Raw genomic sequence first — 22,119 nt, 5'->3', positions numbered from 1 at the left:
ATCCGGTAATAATTGCCTCTGGCCGCATTGGAACAGGCCAATCCAAAGGTGTGAGGCCTTATTGATTACCAGTGGAGGGATTTTCGTCTTGGGGTTCAACAGAAAGGACAGCACGTCCAAGAAGGAAACAATTTAGTCCTGTACAGAGCTTTTGCTCCCTCAGTCTGCTTCTGGCCTCGTCTGGAAGTTTCTTAAGCTAGGCCGGCCCTACCATTTGGCGGGTGCTGCAGCTGCAGAGCAGCGACACAGTGTCAGAAAATGGAACTGTCTTTGCTGTTCAGTGTGTCCTGCACCTCCTTAACTTTGACCCTTGCTTCTCATTTCCCTCATACCCACAATGCTTTGCGCTTTTTTGGTGTCCTTTGTTTTTATTATAACCAGTCTCTTTAGTAATGTTGAGGTGGCCAAGAGGCTCCGGAATTTGGGTTCTCCTTTCTCTCCGCTCAGCGTTTCTTTCCTTTGCCCCGGGACCTGGCATCTCGGCTCTTGCTCCTCTTCCGCCTCCCCCAGGAGCAGGATCTGATGAGGGAGATAATCTTGCTGGGCCTCCGGCTTGAACCTGCGGAGGAAACAGGAAAAGGAAGTAGACACATGACTCCCTGGAGCACAAGGGTCTGCTCATGGACACAGCCTGCAGGCAAACAAGGAAGTGGGAGAGATGGAAAGATAAGGCAGGCAGGGTTAGGAGCCTGAGTTGAAAAAGAGAGACCCATTAACTTAAACTGGGTTAATAGCCATTTCCTCCTCTTAGAGAAATATGGGAATTGTAGTTCTGTGATGGAGAGGAGGGATAGTGTAGACCTAATCCAGGGATGGGAAGCTTGCAGCCTTCCAGATGATGTTGGTCTCCAGCACCCATCATCTCAAGCCAGCATGGCCTAGTGGGTAGAGAAGTCAGGAGTTGGGGGCCACCAACATCCTCAGCATGTGAGAAGGTCTGAGCTGGTTGCTCCAAGCTCAGACCACATGGCTTTAACAAGCCATTCTTGTGTTCCTATACCACTTGGCTTCTGTAACTAAGCCAGGCTTTCCTGCCTTTGCAACATTTTCTGAATGCTGTGTGGAAGAGCACATGAATCTGACCTTCAGAGAGTTTGTAAGTAAACCATTTTAATGTGGTCTTTTTCTATGCTGGGGGAAGAGGAGACTATTTTGTAACTCACAAGGGCATATATTAAAGGTTCAACAGTCTATATTTCCACGTTTTCCTAGCTGCATATTTTGTGATTTTAAATCTCTGCTGGGGTTCTCCCACCAAATAATAATTGTCCCAAGCCGAGATCTAGGCAGCCATTGAATTCTCCTTTTATACCTATTTCCCCTCCCCCCCTTGTCACCAACAGGTAGAGCGTAAGGCAGGAGGCCAACAGTAGGGGGAGCTAGAGTCAATGATGGGCAGAGCCAACTAATTCTGGTTTTGCCTCCATCTTCATCCCTGCTGATGTCTATAAGGACAGCACTGAAACTAAGGAGGAGGAAGCGGATAGGAAACTGGTTGTAAGTAAGAAGGCAAACAGTCACTGAAGACAGACTGAACATTTAGCCTAAAGGATCAGCCTTCACTGTGGGGCTTTATAGTGGTCTTTGAAGGGCTGCATGGCCCTGGTCTGGCTTAAAGAAGAAGCCTAAGAACAGAGACTTGATGTTGCCCATCAGCAGTGGACACCTGGGCAGCAGACTGAACCAGGGGCACTGGTCACACTATGGCGAGATGCATTTCTCTTTAAGCAACCATAATGACAAAACTGTGGCCTGTTTTATCCTCATTTTTGGCAATGCAAGAAGTGGCCATCCTAAAGAGACCAGTTCAGAACCTAAGCAGGGCTGGTTATCAGCTAGAGTAGGAAGGTGATTGATAGGAGCCACCAAAGGGCAGAACTGTCAGAACATTTAGCATCTCTTACTTCTCCGGGGAGACTTCCTTCTGCTACTTCTGCTCTTACTGGATTTCCTGAAACGAGAACAGCCCGTCAAGACCACTCCATCCAATGACATCACACAATTCCCTACGGCCATCATGGGAAATTTTCCCAGCTTTGGATCCCTGGGAAAATTTAGTTACCTTGCAACCTTATTTTTTAGGATGCAAGCAGGCTTGTCTTCAATACCCGCCCCCTCTGGTCTCCTGGTTTCTTAACCCACTAGATGCACACCCACAACCAGTAACATATGTATACTGGAGGTGAAACCTACCTAAAGGTAGTCCAGACTTCCTTTCACACCATGTTTCCAGGCACAGATCCAAGCTCTAAGGCTCTGTGATGGAAACGGGTGTTCTTCTGCCCTATCGCTTTCCCCAGGAAAAACCACATTTTACCACTGAGTTGGAGCAAATGGCAATCAGGTTTTCTGCCAGTTGCCATTTGCTCCAATTCAGCATTAAAATGTGGGTTCTCAGGGCCTGGATAGCTCAGTTGGTGAGAGCATGCATGGTGCTGATAACACCAAAGTTGCAGGTTTGATCCCCGTATGGCTCAGCTGCAGATTCCTGCATTGCAGGGGGTTGGACTAGATGATCCTCAGGGTCCCTTCCAACTCTACAATTCTATGATTCCATGAAAGTGCCGTGATAACAACTGCTTGGACAGGGAGCTTTAAAGTGCAGGCCTGGGCCTGGAAAGCATGGCACAAAAAGAAGTCCAGATGAACCCTAAGTCCGAAAATCAGTTTCAGCATTTGATGTGTTTCAATTTGGGGTGGTTGCAACTCAGCTTTCAGGGGGCCACAAAACAAACAACCCAACTCTGAAATCTGTTTTCCAAATTGCAGAGCTATAACGCTGTTTGTCAAATCCAATACTGAATAGTAATTCTGTTCTAAAAGTTGCGTTTTAGGTGTTAAGACACCCTGGGATCTGTATGTGGAAGGTTGGGATAAAGAAATAATAATATTGAAAATAAAAATAAGCAATAAGCAATAAAATACATTTCACTGTTTGATTAAATAACCAATAGATAATGGTTTGCTAATCCCCAATCGTAGGGTGGCGCTGTGGGTTAAACCACAGAGCCTAGGACTTGACGATCAGAAGGTTGGCGCTTCAAATCCCCACGATGGGGTGAGCTCCCATTGCTCAGTCCCAGCTCCTGCCAACCTAGCAGTTCGAAAGCACTTCAAAGTGCAAGTAGATAAATAGGTACCACTCTGGCTGGAAGGTAAATGGCGTTTCTGTGTGCTGCTCTGGTTCGCCAGAAGCTGCTTAGTCATGCAGGCCACATGACCTGGAAGCTGTACGCCGGCTCCCTCGGCCAATAAAGCGAGATGAGCACCGCAACCCCAGAGTCGGCCACGACTGGACCTAATGGTCAGGGGTCCCTTTACCTTTTTAATCCCCAATCATTCCTAGTCCAACAACATCTCAGAGGCTTACAGGTGCCACCCTTCCCCGTTTACAGGCTGAAATGACTTACATCTTCCAGGTTCCTAAAGGGTTTGGTTGACTACCAAGTGATGGTGGTGGCTCTCTGTGGTATCCCCTGCAATCTTTTCAGCAACTTTATGGCTGCGTACAAACAGCATACATTTAAAGCATGTGGCTTTCCCTCAAAGAACCCTGGGAGCTGTAGTTTGTGAGGGGTGCTGGGAATTGTAGCTCTGTGAGAGGTAAGTTGCCATTCCCAGGGGGTGCGCATGCGTGCCTAGGGAAATGCGCTTTCAATGTCTGCTATGTACGCAGCCTCTGTATGGTGCCTGGCCCCAGGGCACTCAAATCAGCTTCACAGTCGAGTGGGGATTTGAAGCCAGGTCTCCCACTGTCCTGGTCTGTTGCTCTGACCACTACACCCCACTGCCTCCCAGTAGTTGCTTGCTCTCTCCTGCTTTTCAAAACATTGTGTTTGAGCTGGAGTGCTGCAAATTTCAGCTCCCTTAACACTCCTCCCCTCTCCCAAACAAGCCCTAACCCAGTACCTGCTCATCCTAGGGCTCCTCTCAGTCCTCTCGGGCTGACTGCCCTGACTCCTGGTGCTGGGCGGGCGCTCCAATGGCTCTGGCACCCCCAGGTCCTCAAACTCAGTTGTCCTTCCTTCGCTTTCAAATGGAGAAGGGCTGGGGGCTCTGGAGCTGGGCTGGCTCCCCATTGAGAAAACCAGGCTGCGCCTGCTCCTGACGTCCTCTTGGGCAGGGCTGCGAACTTCAGCGGGTGAATAGATACTACGGATGCTCACTGTTTCTTCTAGGTTTAAGGATCCCAGGCTCTGGGGCAGAGAGATGGATCAGGACTGTTGAACGCACCACCAAATAATTCTAACCCTTATCTTCACAATAACCCTGCCAGGTAGGTTCGGCTGAGAACCAGTGGCTGGCTCAAGGGAACCCAGCGAGCTTCGTGGCTTTGGGACTGGAACCCAGGTCTCCCAGGTGCTAGTCCAACACTCTGACCAGTACACCACACTGCCGGGGTCTGGAGTGGGCTGCAGTCTTGAAAGCAAGGTTCAGATGCAACATTTCTGTGCGCGCAATTGGCACATGAGGGCCCACATACTACTGTCTCTTCCCTCACCATACCTATGGCTATTCCATCACTTGCCATCTACACCAATGAGTGGAGCAGCACAGAAAATATCCCAGGTGTGTGTGTGTGTGTGTGTGTGTGTGTGTGTGTGCGTGCATGCTTTGTGTGTGTGTCCCTTTCCACCAACCATCCCCTCCACCCAGCTTACGGAATCAATCTGCCGTTTGCTCTTTCTTTAAAAAAGCAGAAATGTTCATACAAATCTGATTTAACAGACTCCTGCAAGAGCTGTAAGAGAAGCAACCTGATTTGGGGGCTGCTTCGTGTTCTTCGTGATATGTGAGTGCATGTACCAAGCTGTTTGTAAATTAAAAGATAACACTCTCTCTCTCTCTCTCTCTCTCTCTCTCTCTCTCTCTCTCTCTCTCTCTGCCTTCTCTCCAACGGATGTCCAACCAGCTTAAAGCATCCAAGGATCGAATTGTGTTGCTAAGAGGTGGGAGGGGAATCCAATCAGTTCTGAGTCTCTTCTTACTGCTTCTCCCTGTTTTCCCCACCCCAGACCTCTCCCATGAGCTTCCTGCAGCATCGGAGATATTGGTATGGGGCAGCAAGGGGTGCATGAAGAAGGCAGAAGACAGCAAGGGTAAGGTTACCAGATGTCCCCGTTTTCCAGGGACAGTCCCCAGATTTACAAATCAGTCCCCTGGCAAAATTCATCTATTTAGTAGTGTCCCCGGATTCATTGGAAAAAATCTGGTAACCTTAAGCAAGGGGGCATGGAGACATGGGGAAGGGCTGTAGCCGAGTAGCAGAGCATCTGAAGAAGGTTCCAGGTTTGATCCGTGGCATCTTCCTGGAGGCCTGGGAGAAACCCCTCTCAGGAATGCTGGATAGCTGCTGCCAGTCAGTGTAGGCAATACTAAGCTAGATAGACCCGTTTCCTGTGCTCTTGTTGCCCTGCAAAGTGTCTTGTATAGCGATTACGCTATATAAACAGAAGGAGTTGCACACCTGTGCCCTATCAGTCATGGCCTCCCCAGACCCCCCAGGGTCTTCGCTCTTGCTGTGCAATAGGGGCCCTTGGTCCGAGGGCGGCCGCAGCATGTTGACCACCTTGACCCACAGTTTGAAGACATCCTCTTTCGCGCCAGGCTGGGGGCAGAGCTGCAAGTAGAAGGTGCGGCCGCTCGCCAACTTGAATCGCAGCTGCTTCTTCTCTGCGTTGTGGAGCGAGATCTTGACAAAATGAAGAGGGATAAGCCTGTAGGCGGTGGAAAGGAAGAATTAGGGGCATGATTCAGTTTGGGCGCTGATTCAGCACGTACAAAAACAGCCCCGATTTGGTCCAAACAGCTTCAGAAAGGCATGAAGTTTTTGTGCCTCCCAATTCACTATTAGTGAGGAAAATGAAGAAATGGTTTTAGCCTCTCTCTTATTCTCTGTTTGGCAGAACTGGATGAACTTTGCAAGCATAGCCTGGATGGGTAAATCCCGCCAAATTCTAGACAAATAGGTCCAGGCTTCTTCATCTATTTAAAAAACCAACAAATATTTCTGCACTGTCAGGCTGCTCTCTGCAATCCCTTTCAAGCAGGTGAGGCTTGTCTAGTAGCCGGTAGCCAACAACCATCAAGACCGCTGAGTAAACACCTAGCAAATGATACAAAACCCTCCAGAAATGGTCACAGTGCACATTCAAAGCAGGTGCTTGTAACAATACAAAATTGCCTCTGTTTTTCCTCCCTTTACATACAAAACTGACAACACACACACAGAGGCACAGCTCCACCTGCCACCTTCCATTCCTAGATGACCTTCGTTGCTCATTAATCAGCATTCATTGTTAGTAGCCAGCCCACCAAGAAGGATTGCAAACCCTTCCAGGAAAAGTTGGCCAAGAGGGGTGGGAGACAGAGAGCCTCTGCCAATCAGTGTAGACAGTCCTGGGCTAGACAGAGTAATGGTCTAACTCAGCATGGCAGTTTGCTGTGGACTTGGGGACTGAGGAATCCAAATAGGACAGGAAGCAGAGCTGAATCAAAGCCACGCTCAGTCACGGAAGCTGTCAGCGGTGCCAAACCTACTAGTCTCCTACCTGCCAATAGCTGCCTGTCTGCCCACGGTCCTTGCCTGCCTTTGAATCTGAGTATTAAATGGGAGGTGTTAAATTAAATCAGTGCTGTTCAACCCACTTCTCCAAGCAGCGAGGATGTTCCAGAGTTGCAATGTTTGCCTGGGTTCAGTTTCCTTTGGAAGGAGGTCACTTGTTGCATTTTTTATTATTATAAATGTACAGGTTGAGCATAGGTGGAGGAGGACCAGACAGCCAAAACTGTCCTCCAGCAAAGCAGTTAGCACCCCAAAGTGCTCCCAGGGTTTTCAGCTCAGTTCTCTCTCCCTCACCCCATTCTGTCTCGTTCAAAATTTCAGTCTGTTGCCCAAAACACTTGTCCTGTTCTCCACTCACACATAGCATGCCTGCTACCTTTGACTGGAACGGGGATGGATAAGGATAACGCAACTTCTCCAAGCATCACCTAATCACCTAGGACAAGTTTCCCTGTCCAAAAGATGAGCCTGACAACTTTGCTGCAGTAAACAGAATCATAGAATTATAGAGTGGGGCGAGACCATGAGGGGCATCTAGCCCAGGGGTCAGCAAACTTTTTCAGCAGGGGCCGGTCCACTGTCCCTCAGACCTTGTGGGGGGCCGGACTATATTTTGGGGAAGAAAAAAAAAAGAACGAATTCCTATGCCCCACAAATAACCCAGAGATGCATTTTAAATAAAAGGACACATTCTACTCATGCTGATTCCTGGACCGTCCAGATATAGAAGGTGATTGGGCTGGATCCAGCCCCCGGGCCTTAGTTTGCCTCTCCATGATCTAGTCCAACCCCCTGCAATGCAGCAATCTTTTGACCAATGTGGGGCTCAAACCCACAAATCTCATTAAGAGATGGCTGAGCCATGAGCCATGATAAAGGACACCACCATCATTATGAGTACTGTACTTTTCCGTGTACAGTGGTACTTCGGGTTAAGAACTTAATTCGTTCCGGAGATCCGTTCTTAACCTGAAACTGTTCTTAACCTGAAGCATCACTTTAGCTAATGGGGCCTCCTGCTGCTGCCGCCGCACCACCGGAGCACGATTTCTGTTCTCATCCTGTAGCAAAGTTCTTAACCCGAGGTACTATTTCTGGGTTAGCAGAGTCTGTAACCTGAAGCGTATGTAACCTGAAGTGTATGTAACCTGAAGTACCACTGTATAGGACTAGGTTTTTTTATTTTAAAATTATGCTGAAAAGTGGGGGTTGCCTTATACATGGATAGTGCATAGGTTCCTTCCGCGGCTGTCAGTGGCTATTGGGCGTGTTACTGGTTGCTGCGTCAATAGCTGGTGTTGATTGGCTGACACTGCGGCAGTTGGGTGGGCGATTGGCAGCTTCTGCTGGCGAGAGGACAGACGAGAGGCAGATTTTGCAACGCGTGCGGGTGAGTGATTTTTGGCATCCCCCCCAAAAAAAACAACTCTGTGCCATCTTCCCTCGTTTTTTTAAATTGGAGTCCCCCAAAATACATGGGGGACTCGTATACATGGGGGCGTCTTATACATGGAAAAATACAGGTGGAAAACCCAGCAGGTCCCAGGGCACCTGACAACAATTTAAAGTTCAGGATTAAAAACAGTTAAAACAAAATTCAGAAGTCATAGTGTGGTCATTTGGGTTCTACAACCCTATCCTGTCCACCCCTACCCCAAACTCACCCTTGTAAGATTGCCAACCTTTTAAAAAAAGGATTGCGAGAGTCTTCAGTCCAGGAAAAGCTGTGGTGTAACAGGCAGAAATGAACAGGTGAACCTTTTTTTTTACAGCCTAGAGATACCATGAACACTTCACCTATGAGTTTGACCTGTTCAAGTGCAGCATCTCCATCCATTAAAAATGGTGGCCTGTCTTACGTTAGGAAGCCTTGAAAGGCATTGCAGCATCTGCAGGATTTTCTGTATGGAGCTGGGAGCTGGGCTTACCTGGTGAGCTCTAATCCCAGCGACGAGGAAGACTGGCGGAGCAAGGTTTTAAACTTCTGGGGCGTCTCTTTGGGAGGGCAGGTGGGGCGAGCCAGAAGCAGCACATTGGGAACCGTCATGCTGGAGGAGGTGCAAGCAACCCCGACAGTCACGGTCTGGACTTGGTTGTGTACGTCAATCACCTCTCCTCGCTTGTTAATCTGCAGAGAGCAGGAAAGGGCAGTGGCAGATATACAGGGCCTCATTCAACAGAATGAGCAGGCACTGATGGTGTATCACATCGTAAGTCTTTCATAAGACCATCTCAAGAAGGGCGGTGCCTGAGACCTCACTGTGCCACTCAGAATGCTGTTGGCATCAACAGAGCATAAAAGTAAATTCCTGGAATGTTTTGTTTCCTCAGTTTTCTGACAGGCCAACTCAAACAAACTTTATGAAAGCTGCTCAGCCTAAGCAGCCACACCCCAGTTGTTCTGGGTTCTTCTTGTTTAAATACTGTGTTGAAGCCACCATCGATTAACTGAATCTTTGGTGGCCATCAGTGTTTTAAGAAGTCTAGCTTATGGCTGGGATCCAAAGGATTGCTTCAGATATGACCAAAAGACTGGCAATTATGCCCAGTGAAGTTGACCTCTTTTAAGCAAGTTGGTGCTTCTCCCATATTACAAACTTTATGAGGAATGGTTGAGGGAGTTGGATATGTTTAGCCTGGAAAAGAGGAAAATGAGAGGAGATATGATAGTCATCTTCAAATATCTTAAGGATGGAAGATGGAGCAAACTTGTTTTCTCCTGCTCTGGAGAGTAGGATTTAAACCAATGAATTCAAGTTACAAAAAAGGAGATTCTGCCTAAACATCAGGAAGAACTGTATTGACAATAAGACTCCCAATGAGAGGGGTGGACTCGCCTTCACCGGAGGTTTTTAAGCAGAGGTCGGAGGGCTGTCTGTCACAGATCCTTTAGCTGAGATTCCTGCATAGCTTCACCATTAATTTCTGGGGGGTGGAAGATGTCAGATTGATTGTGTGTCATTTATGTTTTAAGTAACCTTAGCATTCAGTATGGCAAGTTCCATTAAAAAAGCGATAGAGGAAAGAAAAACAGCTTTGGACACACTGCTTACTTTTGGCATTCTTCAGCAGATATTTGCAGAACAAATAAAATCTTACAGATCGCAGACGAATGAAATGAGGAATGAAATTAAGCCAGACATGAATGACACGGGAAAAGGGATCAGAAATGATATAGATGCTCTAGACAACGAAGAACTGGCAGGACAGAGAGATGAAACCATGGCAAAACTAGAAGGAGCAACTGATGAAATGGAAGAACCCACTATACAAGTGTATGGAGAAATGAAGCAACCAAATGATAAAGCTAAGATTTTGGAAAACAAAAATAAAGTTATAAATGGAGAGATGCGGAGTTATCTGGATAATCTGACATCAATGGAATTGAGAGAGAAAGAGTTCTACCTATGACTTGGAGTGATCCCAGGGGATAAAGCATTTTTTCATTTATTTGTTTTTTGGAAAAAGAATGGAAGAAACACAAGTGGAAGAATCAATACTAAATAAGGCTGGAAGAATATAGCAAATGCAACATGAAGTGGAAACTGAAGATACAGAACTGGGTGTGGACCAATGGATAATAAGAAAAGGGTTATGGAATATTATCTCAATATATGATCACAATGGAGAGACTTTTACATGAGCAAATAGGGGAAAGTTTGTCATTAGTTAATAAGGAGGCATGGTTGCTGAAATTGTTGGAGGCAAAGTTGATATGTCTTTCCAACAGAGGAAACCAAAGAGTGCTGCATTCTTAAACCTATTTAGGCCTCTCTTGTAGGCAGGTTTTCAATTAAAGTCTCCACCTGCTTAACAACATATGGAGTGGTCTTCATTTGGAAACTGTCTTTCCACAAGGAGGATCTGGACAAATTTCAGTGAGTCCTGCTTTCAATTTAAATAAACAAACAAACAAACAAACAAACAAATAAATAAATGGGCTTGAGAAAGAGGGGGGAGCTTCTGAATGTAACAACAAGCTGAAGCTGATATGCTTAAAAAGAAGTAGAATCAGAATAAGGAAATCTAAGCTGTTTTGCAGAAACATAACACAAATTACTCTTGTCCTGCCTGTCAGGCACTCGCTCTGAAGTCTGAAATTGCTGCATAGGATAATAAGGGCCTATAATGACTGCCAGTTAACTGTTTTTACATCTCCATAAGAACAGGGAAGATAATTTAAGGGATGTGAGTAACGTGCCACCCTGCATTTCACAAATGAAAGCAGGGAGACACTTGGAGGAGGACGGCTGTCGCTGAGTGGGTAGAGCACCTGCTTGGCATGCAGAAGGTCCGGGGTTCAATCCTTGACATTTCCACATAGGCCTGGGAAAGGCTCCCTGCCTGATACCTCAGAGAGCTGCTGCTAGTTGCTATAAATAATAACTACCTGGATGGACCAGTGGTCCGATTTGGTCTATTATTTGATTGATTGATTGATTGATTGATTGATTGACTGATTACCTGCTCTTCACCCTAAGCTCCCAGGGCAAGTTACAGCATAAAAACACAATATAAAAACAATTCAAAACAACTAGCAACCATAAAAATAAGTTGGGTCTTATTTTGACGCCTCAAGTATCAAAAGCTGAGGTAAAAAGGCACGTCCTTAGCTGTATATAATGAAGGTGACATACCTTTCACACACATTTCTCTGATGAAAATAGAGACATCCTATTCCATCATAATAATTTTACTATTTATACCCTGCCCATCTGACTGGGTTGCCCCAGCCATTCTGGGCGACTTCTAACATATATGAAAGCATACTAAAACATTAAGCATCACAAAGATTCCCTATACCCTATGCCTTTAGGGGGCTCGGGGGTTGGGTAACTCCATACCCTCCAACATTTCTCTGATGAAAATAGGAACGTCCCAAGGAAAAGTGGAATATTCCGGGATCAAATCAGAAACCAGGACAGCTTCTGTAAATCCAGGACTGCCCCTGGAAAATAAGGTAAAAGGTATAGGACCACTGGACAGTTAAATCCAGTCAAAGGCGACTATGGGGTTGCGGCGCTCATCTTGCTTTCAGGTCGAGGGAGCCAGTGTTTGTCCACAGACAGCTTTCTGGGTCATGCAGCCAGCATGACTAAACCACTTCTGGTGCAATGGGATATCGTGACAGAAACCAGAGTGCACGGAAATGCCATTTACTTTCCTGCCACAGCAGTACCTATTTATCTACTTGCACTGGTGTGCTTTCAAACTGCTAGGTTCGAAGATTTTTGAACCTATTTTCCCTGGAAAATAAGTATATTTGGAGAGTTTGACCTCTGTGGGGAGGGAGTTCCACAGTTTGGGGGCTGCCGCAGAGAATATCTTCTCCCAAGCTGCCACTCTCTCTCCACCCCAAGCAACAGAACTACCAAAAAGGCCCCCTCTGCCAGTCTCAGCACCCAAGAAGGTCTATAGAGAAGGAAGGCCTGAGCCCCCAAAGCAGCTTCGTATCTATAAATTTGCAGCTGCCATATTCCCACACAGAAAGTACCTGAGGTATTGCCACAGCTCTCAACTCTGCATTGGTTTTTCTTTTTCGTTTTAAACCCAGCTATATTCAATAACTCTGCAATAGCTGGTTCTGCACTAGCTTCTAAAGCAGGGCTTGTTAGTAAACTGATCAAAGCAGTGTCCCTTAAACAAACAAACAAGAACATTTAATCTCCCGTGGATCTGGCCATGTTAATTGCAGAAGAAATTACAGTCAAACTCATTCAGCGGCAATCTGACAGGTGGTTTTGTGTGTGGCACCGGGGGCAAGCAGCGGCATTTTGTATCCAGGAAGAACTGACTTTGTCATAGCCTGGATCTAAGTCCTATCGTATGATTTAATATTAAAATCACAAAGATGTTGCACTAAGGGGAAAACATCTCATAATTGCTGTTTGTGATAAATGGCTGTGTTTTGTTGTTCAAAACAGGCCTCCTCTTTCCTTTTCTGAGCCACAGTTCAACATGAATTGCATCAAATGCAAAGTGTGAAGTGGGAGACAGTGCACTCGATGTTGCCTTGGTGTTTGTGAATGTGTGTCTGCAGGCAAGTGCGCTAGGGATATGACTTCTAGAGCTGTGGGGAGGGAGTTCCATAGTTTGGGGGCCACCCCAGAGAATGTCTGGTCCTCTGTATATCACACACACACCATCCTTCACATCCTGGTTGTCTTGTTCAGCAGGGATGCTGGCAGCACCAGGAAGCAGGAGGGTGGGATTAGGGGCTGCACTGAGGAAGGATAGTCCAGGGGCAGAGGAGGCTGGTCCATTTGGGTATATGGGGCACTGCCCCCCACCAACCTCAGTCTGGCCAGACACCACCTGTGTATCAGTTTTTTTCTCCTTAGTTTCAGTGCCGATGCTTGTGGAAGGGTGGAAGAGGGGTAAATATATAATTAGTTGATTCTGCCTCTCATTGGTTCTGGCTCGTTAGTGCCACCTACTGTTGGTCTCCCTGCCTTCCACCCTATCAGTCATCGCAGGCTGTGGGTTCTCTACCTAAATTCTAGTGGTTTGTCATTCAGGAACAGCAGAAGGTAAAGGCAGGAGCAAAAGAGGAACAATGGTTTGCGTGGGAAGGATGTCAGAATAGGAACCATCCCTAGGATCTAAGAGTCATTTGGGCATCTGTAGTATCAGTCCCTCTGCTGTAGACCACCCCTTCCGTAATGTATGTATGATGTACTGGGGGGTGGTCTTGGGCTACAGGGTGGCAGTTTCAAAAGTCTATACAGCGGTACCTTGGGTTAAGAACTTAATTCGTTCTGGAGGTCCATTCTTAACCTAAAACTGTTCTTAACCTGAGACACCACTTTAGCTAATGGGGCCTCCCGCTGCCGCTGCACGATTTCTGTTCTCATCCTGAAGCAAAGTTCTTAACCTGAGGTACTATTTCTGGGTTAGTGGAGTCTGTAACCTGAAGCGTCTGTAACCCGAGGTACCACTGTAGAAGAGCTTGCACACCTTTGTTCTGGGTTCCTCCTCCCTCCTGCATGTGGTGAGTAAGGACCCTGTTGCAACAGTTCAAGAAAGATCAGACTTACTAGCTGCTTTGCTTCTCAATATTCTCTGGTTGGCCTCTGTGATTTGCTCCTACCAGTAGGGAACCCACTTAAGGGCTCTGTACGGGCGCTTGGGTACCCCATAAGGGAAAAGGAGCAGATATTGTTTACATCATTGTTAAGACTGCCAGCTTTCAAACTCCTCTTGTAAACTATGCTTTTAACAGTCATTTACCCTACAATAGGTGATCATGCTTACCATCTCCAAGTCTTAAAAAGATTCCCTGGCTGTTTTCTTAAAGTCACGCCCGTGCTAAAAGCTCAGAAGTTGTCCTAGATGTTTGCTTACTTTTTAAAAACTGGTCATTGGGCAAGCCTATTTATTTTCCTGTCAGTTCTTCGTGCAAAGGCAGAAATTCAACCAGTGGAGCTTTTCCTACGAGAGAGACTTCATCCATTCAGGTTCTGCCTGCCCAGCAGCTATTAAAGGCACAGGAGCTGCTGCTGCTGCTTCTGTTGTTTTTAAAGGTGCAGCCTTAGAGAATAAGGAAGGGCTGATAACACTTGCTAAATGATAAATGCCTAATAATGAACAACCATTTCATGCAGCCTTGAGCCCCAGAATTTCTCCCTTGGAAGACGAGAAGCTGCCTTATAATGAGTCAGACCATTGGTCCATCTTGCTCAGTATGGTCTACTGTGACTGGCAGAAGCTCTCCAGGGCTAAAGACAAGGGTCTCTCTCAGCCGTCCCTGTCAGGGGCTGAACCTGGCACCTTCTGCATGCCAAGCATGTGGAGCTTCATCCCTTCCCCTATTACCTGAGAGATTAAGTCATCAGGAGAGATGGGAAGGGGGGTGGGCCTAGAGTGGCCATCTTCTTCCTCTTCTTTTAACTTGCTCTGTCCCTGTGCTTTTAGGAGCAGCCTGCCAGGAAGGAAATGAAGCAGCTTCGGTTCTTCCTGTCCTTTTTAATCCCAGCCCTCAAGAAATGGCTGCATCTGCTACAATTCTGGGCAGAGAAACACCTCACACATTTCCAGGGCAGGCCTGAAGGGCAAAATGGCGCACGCAAGCCCCTTTCCACGTACAGAAGCCAAACAGACAAGCAATTTAGTACTAAATAATAATAATCAGAGCCAGATTAGGAGCTTTAGAGGCCCGAAGCACTGAAAAGATTTTAGTGCCCCATATATATCCAACTCAAAGTATAAATAAAATAAAATATTTTTCAAAATGGAAAAAACCCTACAGTAAGATGGAAAATGATTTTTTTAATATATATGTATACTTCCACTTTATCTATATTTGAATTTTTTTCCTCCTACTTTTTCCTAATTGCAAAGTCTTTGATCGGCTCCTCAAAACTAATCTCACATAACTCATCAGCTTCTATACTTAGTAGAGATAAGGCTAGCCGGCAGGTCTTGTCGCATAGTGGTTCTGCTGGGATTTTTTAATAGGCTTCAACTGAGAAAATGAATGCTCAGCTGAGCAATCTGTGACCATTCATGTTAAAAATCCAGCCATGGAAAATCTCTATGGCAACCCCCTTCCCTTGATTCCCTAAACTTGTGCTTATTTTGCCTAATGGTTAATCCAACCCTAATACCGTATTGGCCCGTATATAAGCCGCACCCGAATATAAGCCACACGTTGAAAATTGGAGGGGGGGGGAGAGAGAAAAAGTGAAAAAACACCCGAATATAAGCCACACTCCATTCCTCGTTGCTCCTGGCTGCATATGGGGGGTGGGCACTGCGTTGCCAGCATCCTTTCTCCTTCCTTGCTCTCTCCCTTCCTGGCCTTGGGGGAGAGGACGGGGGACTACGCACAGGGTGGGCACCACTTTGCCACACTGCTGGCGCTGTTTGCCCCGTGCTCCTGGCTGCATACTGTAAGGTCGTGAATATAAGCCGAACTTTAACTTTTCACGGTGGGAATTTGGGGGAAAAGTGAGGATTATATTCAGGCCAATATGGGAATAATAATAATAATAATAATAATAATAATAATAATAATAATAATGCTGGTTGGTTTATTACCTGTCCGTCACCCTCCCTGTGAGGGAGGCTTGCGACAATTTAAAATGCAACTTTAAAAACAGTGTTACCCAGATTACAACCACAAGTGTAGGGTGGGTCTTAAAACATACATTGCAGGGGTCAGAGGCAAGGGCGGAAGCGAAGACACTTGTTTCAGGCAGTGGATCTGAGACTCCCCCCTCCCCTGTCTTTGTACTGCTGCTGTGTTGTGGCTGCAGCCAGCACAGCCACAGGTATGGTGATGGGGCTGGCAGCAGTGCCGGGGCAGGAACAGGGTGGGGACCTGGATCTGTGGGGTGCGGTGGGTGTTGTGGGGTGGAGATGGCAGCACTGGGGAGGGGGTGGTGTTGGGGCCTTTTGCCTACAGCAGCAAAATGTCTCAGGCTGGCCCTGGTCAAAGGCCGGGATGAAGAGGTGCATCTTCAGAATTTGCCGGAAACTTCTATTGAGAGCCAGCGTGGTGTAGTGGTTAAGAGCAGTAGACTCATAATCTGGTGAACCAGGTTCGATTCCCTGCTCCTCCACATGCAGCTGCTGGGTGACCTTGGGCTAGTCACACTTCTTTGAAGTCTCTCAGCCCCACTCGCCTCGCAGAGTGTTGTGGGGGAGGAAGGGAAAGGAGAATGTTAGCCACTTTGAGACTCCTTCAGGTAGTGATAAAGCGGGATATCAAATCCAAACTCTTATTCTCTGCCACCCTCCTATGCCCCACCACTGCTTCTTGCCGCCTCGTATCCTTCAACTGACTCAGGCGTCTCACATGAGAATAGTAGGGCCAGCCCCAGCTATTTCTTCCCTCTGCCCGCTTTCTAGGGAAGAGGTGCCCTTGGGGAAAGGGTGACGAGAACAAAATTCACCTGCCAACCAGAAGGGTTATTTGATCTTGCTGCAAGTTACCTGCACAAAGTCACTTTCCAACATGGGAGCAAGCCTGAGTAAGGCGTATTCCCCTTGACTAAGCTGGCTCTGCAATGGTCCCATCTCCCTGTTGAAAAGTCCTTTGCCGTAGTCACCTCCCGCTGAGACGCTGGGCAGCTGGGATCTCAGCGTCTTCCCTCGTCCTGAACCCACAATGGCGTGCAGTTGGGGGAGAAACAGGGAGGAAGAACCTCTGTGAGTTACACATGCTAGGTAGGCCAATGACCAGCGGGTGAGACAACTGTGAGCCAGTGTGGTATAGTGGTTAAGGGACTGGAGTGGGGACCTGCGAGACCAGGGTTCAAATCTCCACTCAGCCATGAAGCTCACTGGGTGACCTTGGGCCAGTCACAGCCTGGCCTACCTCATGATTTTGGTTGTGAGGATAAAATGGAGAGGGTGAGGAACTTAGATTTGAGTTTCACATGCTTGGCCCAGGAAAAAAAATGGGGTTGGGAGAGTGGGGGAAAGCCATCAGCAATCTCACTCACTATTGCACTCAATCTGGGAGAGTGTTTGGGTACAACTGGACACTATTTTGAATCAAGATGGCAGGTGGAACCTTTCAAAACTGCACTGATTTTAACCACCGATTCCATAAGTGCCCAGATTTCTTTTTTAATTCCTGAGGAACAATTATAGTGCCATAATTAGGCACTATAATTCCTGAAGGTCATAAAAAATAACTACCGTAAGTTCTATTTCTGCCAGAGAGCCCATCTCCAGCTTTCCCAGAAAGAGCTGGTTGATTTCTGGAATGTACTACTGCAGATGACAGGGGGAGGTGCTATCTATGATCCAGCCTGCTAAAAACACCCCCTGCATTCTGTAAATGCAGGTGTAGAGTAACGGCTAAGAGACTGAGCTAGCAATAATGAAGTTCCAGTATTTGATCCCATCCAATTCTACAATTATATGATTCTATGAACTCACCAGGAGGCCTTAGGAAAGCCATTCTCTCGCTTTGTTTCTTCCAGAGTCCCTTCATCTGCAGTATAGGGAAATAATACTACTTTATCTCACAGGGGTGTTATAAGGATTACAATGAGGAAATTCATGTGCTTTGAACAGCACTGTACAAATGCTAAGTACAGGAGGTTGAAGACTCAGTTGTAGTAGCACCCCCTCCCTTGTTTATGGAATGCTCCCCCAAGAGGACCTGCCTGGCTCCAACCTTGTGATGTTTTTGCATTTCATTTTTCTGGGCAGCAACTAATGATTTGGAATTGTTATCATTGTATTGTTCTTTTTTTTACTGGCTTATAGCCTGCTTTGGGACTTCTTAGTGAGAAGCTATATACAAATTTAATAAACCTAAACCTAATAATGAGGGAGATGAGGAGCTTTCAAAAATATGACCTCTTCTGCTGAAGCCCAGAATTCTGACATCTCATTCTGAGCTCAGTCATTCTCACCCAGGCTCAGTTTCCCTTTGATAAAATAGACTGAAATGACGAACACTGCTTTGAGCTTTTTGGGCGAAATGCAGGATACAGGAGTATTGTTTGGGGGGGGTGTTCCAGTAGGCTCTAGAACTTCTGTTCCACCCCCTTTTAAGAATGTAAAATATGCTTTGCTTACAGGGCAGATTTCCCTCTGAAACTTTGCCTAAATTTGCATCTAAACTTATAAAGGAGCATATGCACAAATTTGGCCCTTAGTCCTATGTCTTGATTTGTTTAAGGATCTTGCAATGATCCTGGCAGGATAAACTACTGTTAGTACTGCTAATTGCATAATTTGCAATGATAATAATGCCATCAGCTTCTCAGTTCTAGGTGTTTCATCACATGACCAAAAGGGGATCCTCCCCTTTCTATGAACAGTACACATACGCATGTCTGTCACTCACTGAGTGCAGCATCCAAGTGGCGATGTGAATGACCCATCACAGATCAAATACTTTTGCCCCACCTCCCATGACTTCAGACGCAATGGAGTTTTCAATGGAGTTGGTCCGTGCAGGTTCAGCTCTGCTTCATCAAGGATTCTATACTCAAGTGATGTGCACACATACACACTCATGTGAAGGGGCCCCCTGAGAAACTGTAACAAGCAGTGAGTTCTAATATCCTCAAGGGCATGCTGGGAAATGCTCTCTGGTAAGAGAACAAATGTTTGTGCTTGGGATGCCTGTTGACTACTTCAGTAGCCTGGCACCTGTTTCCCCCCATCTCCTGCAACTGTGTACACATCATACATTTAAAGCATATGAACCCCCCCAAAAAAAATCAATCGTGGGAACTGTAGTTTTTGGGTGTACTGTGAAGGGGTAACCTACAGTTCCCATGATTCTCTGAGGAAGTAATGTGCTTTAAGTGAATGGTATGTCTGCAGCCTCAGAGAGAAAGGCCTATCCTTGCCGTTTATTTGTCTCTAGGGAATAGTCACCATTCATAGGACTTTACAGCCTCCCTTATTAGAGGACCATCTCAGGCAGTAACTGCTTGTTGTAGCCTTGGTTATCACCCTCCCTGCCTCTCTCCCAGAGTCCCGCCAAAAATCTCTAGGTCTAGGAGTCACTGACCGTCTTTTTGTAGCTTGTAACATAAGGTCTTCAATGTTAACTCCCCACAGCTGCTGCCTCTGTGCTTCCCCCTCCCTTGGCTTGGGGGATGAATGTTGTGATGTCATCATTGCCTCTATGACCTTTTTAGCCCAGGCCTTAATGGGTGGCTGGGGTAAAGAGGAAGGGGTTAGCGGCTAGGGGTCCGTCTCCACCCCCTGGACTGGTAGGTTCAGGATCTGGGCTGGTTCTCTTCACGACACATGGTGTGTATGACCTTAGGAAGTGGCCTTATTGGAATCAAACCACTGGTCCATCTAGCTCAATATTGTCAACACTGACTGGCAGCGACTCTCTGGGGTTCCAGGCAAGAGAATCTCACCACCCCACTTGGAGATGGCAAGGATTGAACCGGGGACCGTCTGCACGCAAGGCTGAGCCTTGGTGGTGCCGTTCCCTCCAACGAATGCTAGAGTCAAAAAAAGGTAAACAGACTGTGCTGCTGGAAAGCTGCAGCCAACGTTTCAGTTTCCCCTCTTCCCTCCTGGAACCCCAAACTTCCTCAGCTTCGTAGTCCAGCCCCCTTCTCTCCCCAGATCCCTTTCCTGCTAAGGTGGTGATCAGGTGTGATGGAGGAAGACAGAGCTCCTGTAGCTTTGGCTAGACAAACAGATGAAAACAGGTGCAGCCTTTATCCCCTCCCATTAGGCAGAATAAGGTCATAGAGTCATAGTCAAAGAATCATAGAGTTGGAAGGAACTACAAGAACCATCTGGTCCAGCCCCCTGCAATGCAGGGATCTTTTGCCCAACAAGATTAAGAGTCTTGTGCTCTACTGCCTGATCTGACTGCTTCAGGCAAATTAGGACCATAGGAAATTACCTAACACAGAGGCTGATCATTGGTCTGTCTAACTGAGTATTCTCTATACCAATGAGCAGAGGCTCTCCAGGGTTTCAGATTCGAGTCCTGGACCTCCTGTAGACAAAGCAAATGGTTTGCCACAAAGCTACAGCACTTCCTCGAAATGATCTGCGTGATCCTTGCATGTTTGTTTTCCAGCGATGGGGAGAGGAGGGCTTTTCTGTCCAAGGTCCTGAAATAACTTGGCCAGCCTTGCTGTTCTGCCTCAGGCAGCACCTTGGGGCCACCCTGTGCACCTACCCAAATGGCCTTGGAATACCTGTAGATACAGAAACCTGTGCACAACGGGAGATTTTGCAAATGGTCTCTGAGAGCACCCGCTGCCCTAAGCCAGATGATGCGAAGGAGATCTGATGAGAGACGTCCTGGGAACTCACAGCCTTGAGGTCCACAATGGAAGCAAGATAAGATAGAGAAATACTAAGTTGAATAATCCTGCTGAAGTTATTTCCTCTTCCTTTAATGTGTATTCAGATTCCTGAAGTTGAACCACTCCGAGAGCAACTTCAGCTGAAATGCAGCATCAGTTCCAATTGCAAATCGCTGCCCCTACCAAATTTCAAAAGCAACCTGGGTCAACAAGTGGGCAGCAGATTAACTAAGGCTGAGCCAAAACCACCCCCTTCCCCCTTTCCAAAAAAATACACACCCCTTGCAAAAATGGTAACTGCTTTTCTGCTCCTTTGGGGGGTTGGGAGGATCAATTTATCTCACTTGGAGTGTGTGTGTTGCCACTTAACTTATTGAGGGCTTATCCACACTTCATTTTGCCCCACTGTTTCCCTCCCCCCACCCAAAGGTGGGGGAAACTGCTCTTTAGCACTCAATCGGAGCGGCTCTGATTTAGAGCCAGAGCTAAAGAGTGGGTCTTCCCTTGGAAAGGAGCCGGGCAAGGGGGACGACCGCTCAGAAGCATGCCTAGAAAGAGCAGTTCAAGTGGGAAACTGCTCAGACTCATGCTTTCTAGGCAGAGGATAAGCAAAAGTGTGGATGGCCCCTAGTCTCTTGTCCATAAGTTCACCAGATGGAAAGCTGTAGACTCAGGAGTCTCACATGTGGCTTCACTTCCCAGAATGCCTTGGGAATGATGGGATGAGACATGGCAGCACTTCCTAAGCCTTCCAGGAACTGTACCCCGTGGGAAGCAGCAAAGAGTGTCTTTTGCTGCTGTTACCAGCTATGGACTTTTTTTTTTTAAGTTGAAACAAGCAAGGAAAAAATGGGAGATCATGGACTACCTTGGTGGGGTTTTTTGTTTTTTGTTTAAATAATTTTTATTTACTTTTACATTTATATCATAGTAATGTCCAATAACATAACGTACATTTTCTAATCCCCCCTCCCACGACTTCCCTCAACTTCCTCTTCTGGTTTTTTTAACATATAAATCTCCCTGCTTATTTTGTTAACTCTTGAAATTAAACTTAACTTGCATGTTATTATCCTCTTACCATTCTAACATCAATATATATTTTCTATATCTACGGTATATTGATTTTATCCATTGTAAGTGTTTACACAAAACCTCCTAGTGAGTCCAGTTCTTTATACATTGTTTCTGTAAATACAGCACGAATGGTTCCTATTCTTTTTTAAAGTCTTTATTGTCTTTGTCTCTTAATCCTTCAGTTAGCTTTGCCATTGCCACGTATTCCGCCAGTTTTTCTTGCCATTGTTCTTCAGTTGGTATTTCATCGCTTTTCCATTTTGGGGCCAGTAATATTCTAGCCGCTGTTGTCACATACATGAAAAGTTTCTTCTGATCATGGACTACCTTGTAAAGGTAAGTGAACATTTCAGAAAAATCCCCTCCCCTGATTTTTCAGGAGAGTTTAATTTCTCCCCAATCACCTAATGAATAGTTGAAAACGTCGGTCTTGGAATTTTCAGCACAGCTCTAGTATTAACCATACTCATCAGAGCAGAGCTTCCGCCATGTTGGGTCCTGTGGTTAAACTATTATTTCTGGATAGCTAAAAGTCACCTTTCCTGGCCATGAAAATGATTTCAAGTCCCCTCTCCTCAATATGCCTTTGCTTCCCCCACACCACCTCCTCCTTGCTGGAGTGAGCATCTCTCAGCAGCTAATGAAGAAGAAGAAAAATGCCTTGATAGGAAAATAGTGGAGAGAGAGAGATTGGCAGGCAGAATCTCGAGGAGAGATGTA

At 46.5% G+C, this 22,119-nt stretch overlaps 1 protein-coding gene across 1 annotated transcript; it reads right to left on the bottom strand.

Moving 5' to 3' along the window:
- Positions 1-354: 354 nt before the first annotated feature.
- LOC128400104 (Golgi-associated RAB2 interactor protein 3-like) lies at positions 355-19,139 on the bottom strand. Its single transcript, XM_053362118.1, has 8 exons — positions 19,050-19,139; positions 17,456-17,510; positions 16,502-16,665; positions 8,494-8,693; positions 5,468-5,717; positions 3,910-4,196; positions 1,905-1,951; positions 355-559 (listed from the first exon to the last, which is right to left on the bottom strand). The coding sequence occupies exons 2-8, from the start codon at positions 17,508-17,510 to the stop codon at positions 444-446; spliced, it is 1,119 nt and encodes a 372-aa protein (XP_053218093.1). The 5' UTR covers positions 19,050-19,139; the 3' UTR covers positions 355-443.
- Positions 19,140-22,119: the final 2,980 nt, after the last annotated feature.

The sequence above is a fragment of the Podarcis raffonei genome, chromosome 13, assembly GCF_027172205.1.
Source record: "Podarcis raffonei isolate rPodRaf1 chromosome 13, rPodRaf1.pri, whole genome shotgun sequence".
Classification (NCBI taxonomy): Eukaryota; Metazoa; Chordata; class Lepidosauria; order Squamata; family Lacertidae; genus Podarcis; species Podarcis raffonei.
This window is presented reverse-complemented; position numbering and strand designations above follow the sequence as displayed.